Source organism: Dermacentor albipictus, chromosome 8, assembly GCF_038994185.2.
Source record: "Dermacentor albipictus isolate Rhodes 1998 colony chromosome 8, USDA_Dalb.pri_finalv2, whole genome shotgun sequence".
Classification (NCBI taxonomy): Eukaryota; Metazoa; Arthropoda; class Arachnida; order Ixodida; family Ixodidae; genus Dermacentor; species Dermacentor albipictus.
In genome coordinates this window covers 5,918,988-5,922,063 of record NC_091828.1, presented here as the reverse complement: position 1 = coordinate 5,922,063, position 3,076 = coordinate 5,918,988, and the positions used below count along the sequence as shown (strand labels likewise).

General features: G+C 44.5%; 1 protein-coding gene across 1 annotated transcript; it reads left to right on the top strand.

Annotated features, from left to right (window-relative positions):
* The first annotated feature begins 1,424 nt into the window (after nucleotides 1–1,424).
* On the top strand, nucleotides 1,425–2,174 carry LOC139048720 (uncharacterized protein CG45076-like). Its single transcript, XM_070523233.1, has one exon. It carries the CDS (start codon nucleotides 1,425–1,427, stop codon nucleotides 2,172–2,174), a length of 750 nt encoding a protein of 249 aa, XP_070379334.1.
* The last annotated feature ends 902 nt before the right edge of the window (nucleotides 2,175–3,076 follow it).

Below are 3,076 nucleotides of genomic sequence, written 5' to 3'. Positions count from 1 at the left end.
ATAACGTTTCGCCGGTAGAATCCGCAAGCGACCAGCAGTTTCTTCAGTTATTCAAGATGAACAGAGAAGTGATTTTGAAAAAGCGAAAAACGCTGAGGACACAAATAATCGACTTAGTAAGCGACGCTGAAAAGAAAAATGGAGGAAAATCAGGATACTACAGTGATGTCGCTGATAGCCAGCCAGATTAAAGGTATTGCAGACTCGCTGAAGAAAGCAGATGAGCAGATGGAGCAGTTCATAACACCCGAAACAGCTGACTCGGAATTTTCGAAAACCACTGAGTACGAGTTAAAGATAAGTGCTCTGCACACCATCAACGCGCACCTTTCTCGAAAAGAAATATGGGAAACAGCGAGGGAGCAACCCAACTTTAACGACGAAGCTAGTCAGTTGCAGCAAGCAGCAACAGTGAAGCTACCAAAGCTACAAATGATGAAGTTTGACGGCGATAAAATGAAATTGCAGAGATTTTGGCGGCAATTTGAAACAGCTGTACATACAAGAACCGACTTGAACGAAAATCAGAAATTTACGTACCTTCTGTCCTCACTAACCAGAAAAGCGGCAGCTGCCGTGGAGGGACTGCAGTTTTCCGACAGTAACTATGGGAATGCCAATAACCTGCACAAGCAGAAGTACGGAAAAGATGACGAGCTGGTAGAAATGCATATGAAAGAATTAACTAACTTGAATACAGTAGCAAGCTGCAATGACCATGACGGTTTAAGAAAGCTGTCACAAAAAGTGCAAGTGCACATACGCGGATTGGAATCCTTAGGATTGAAAAACGAGTCCTAGGCATCGATGTTGCTTCCGATCTTGAAAAGAGCCTTGCCAGTGGATCTGTACATTGGATTCCAGTTAAAACAAAGAGAAGTGATCAACAGATCTTCAGCACAAGATCAGAATGTGGCTTTAGGTCAAGAAGGTATTCCCAGACGCTTTATGAAATACATAGAAGATGAGGTCGAGTGCAGAGAGGAATTGTCGACAGAAAGGAGAAAAAGCTACGGCAACAGAACGGAGAGTAAGCAGCAGACAAGAACTGCCAATTTTCAAAGTACAGCTGCAAAGTTTTGCATATTTTGCGAGAATACTACTCATTATACTGACGATTGTAGGAAAACGATGCCTTATGAAGATAAGAAAATGAAGCTCAAAGAGGCAAACCGGTGCTTCCGCTGAACCAGGCCTCACCATACTGTTAAAATATGTAAGGCAAATATTAGGAGCAAAATATGTCAAAAATGGCACGCGACGTCTATGTGCCGACTAAAAGAACTGACAGCACAGTCTACAGCATCGACTCCTGGTGAAATTGAAAATCAGGAAAAGAAAACATCTACTTGCCAGTTTATGAACCTCTGTTCAAGTTTTTTTTTGCAGACTGCAGTTGCATTAGCAGAAGGTAGAAGGCAGTCATGTTATTGTCATGTCTGCTGGACGTCAAGGCAAGCCTCGAGGAGCAATATTCTCAGGAGAAAATGGCACTCCTCTCTGAGCAGATGGTACGTACCAAGGATCTGCTGAGTAAGCATCAAGAAGAAGTGGAGCAGCTAGAGAAAACGGCGGGGGCAAGGCTAGCTGACGAGCGGAGACGCATGACGGAAGAGCTGGACGTCCTTCGTTGCAGCCTCTGGGAAAAGAAACAGGCTCTTAGCCAGTACACCTACGAACAGCAGGTGAAGGCTTCTGCCGAACTGGCAGAGCTTATCAACGAACATGGTGAAGAGGTCCAAAAGCTGTCCTCTGCCCTCGAGAAGGAGCAGAAAAAGACAGAGTCACTCCGCAGTGCACTTGATTCCCTCAAGAAAGAAAGGGACGAAATCGTAGAGCTTGCAGAGAGCATCACAAGGGCCAGCTCGGACTCGGCGGTTGACCCAAGCACAGCAATTTGGCGACTTGCAGAAGAGAATGCGACGTTGCGACGAGAGGCGGAAGCGGCACGCACCGAATATGAGTCTATGCTCTCTGAGGACAAGTCTAGGCTGAAAGATGAAGTGGAGACTGTTCGTGCCGCGTACGAGTCTGCACTGCAGAATCTTGAGGAGAAGCTGCGAGGGACCGAGGTCGGCCACAGGAGACATCTGAAGGAACTGCTTGCAAGGCAGAAGCAGTACCAGGAAGAAGTGAAGTTGAAAGGCGAAGAGCTACTTCTACTGAAGCACTAAGTGGAGCACTACGCTGACACGCTTGGATCGCAAAGGCTGGAGTATGACCAGGAGCGGGAAAACATCGAGCGGAGTTTAGAGGCCAAGGACGCTGCCGGGATCGAGTCACTCAAGTCAGAGCACAAGGAAAACACTGAGGTGCTGAGAAAGAGTCAGCAACGAGAGCTGCTGGTACGCCACAATCATCAACTCATGCTGCATGGAGGAATAAGCGACACAACATCGCAGCTTCGAATTAATAATATAATAATAATAATCTTTATTTGCATCGGAATGATGGAGGAGGTTGTGGGTAAAAGCTGCTCGTAAACGGCAGCTTGACAAAAAGCCCACAGCCCCCTTCTACAGGGCAACAACAGCAAAGCAGTGAAAGACACACACAAGTACACATATAATCTCTTCGCAATTTAGCAGAGACAAAAATACCAGGATCATTTCATAAATGAAATAGAAACAAAGAAAATAGAACAACAATCAATACAATAAGTGCAGAGGGTCTAAAGCTGTACAATAAAAACAGGATTAAGTATGCACATTATAGGAATACAGGTGGAGTTACTAAGAATGTGTGCAGTGAATCTGTCGTAATTCACGTTTAGATAGTTTAAGTAGGTCAGTCCCGGATTTTTCGCAGTTGTTTAATAGAGTTGGAAGTGTGAAGGATAATTTTTCCATTGTGTAATTGGTTCTAGGAGTTGGTACAATCCACTCCTCTTTATGACGGGTAGTGTAAAACACAGTGCTCTTTTTCAGTAATGACAACTCAAGCAGATATTTAAGATAATTTTTTAGTTCGCGCTGGAATGCAAGCGCTAGCTTATAATTGTAAAGATTGAATACTGGTATTATGCATGCTTTGGAGAAAATACCTTGCGAGTGACTGTTGTATGGTAGATTAAAAA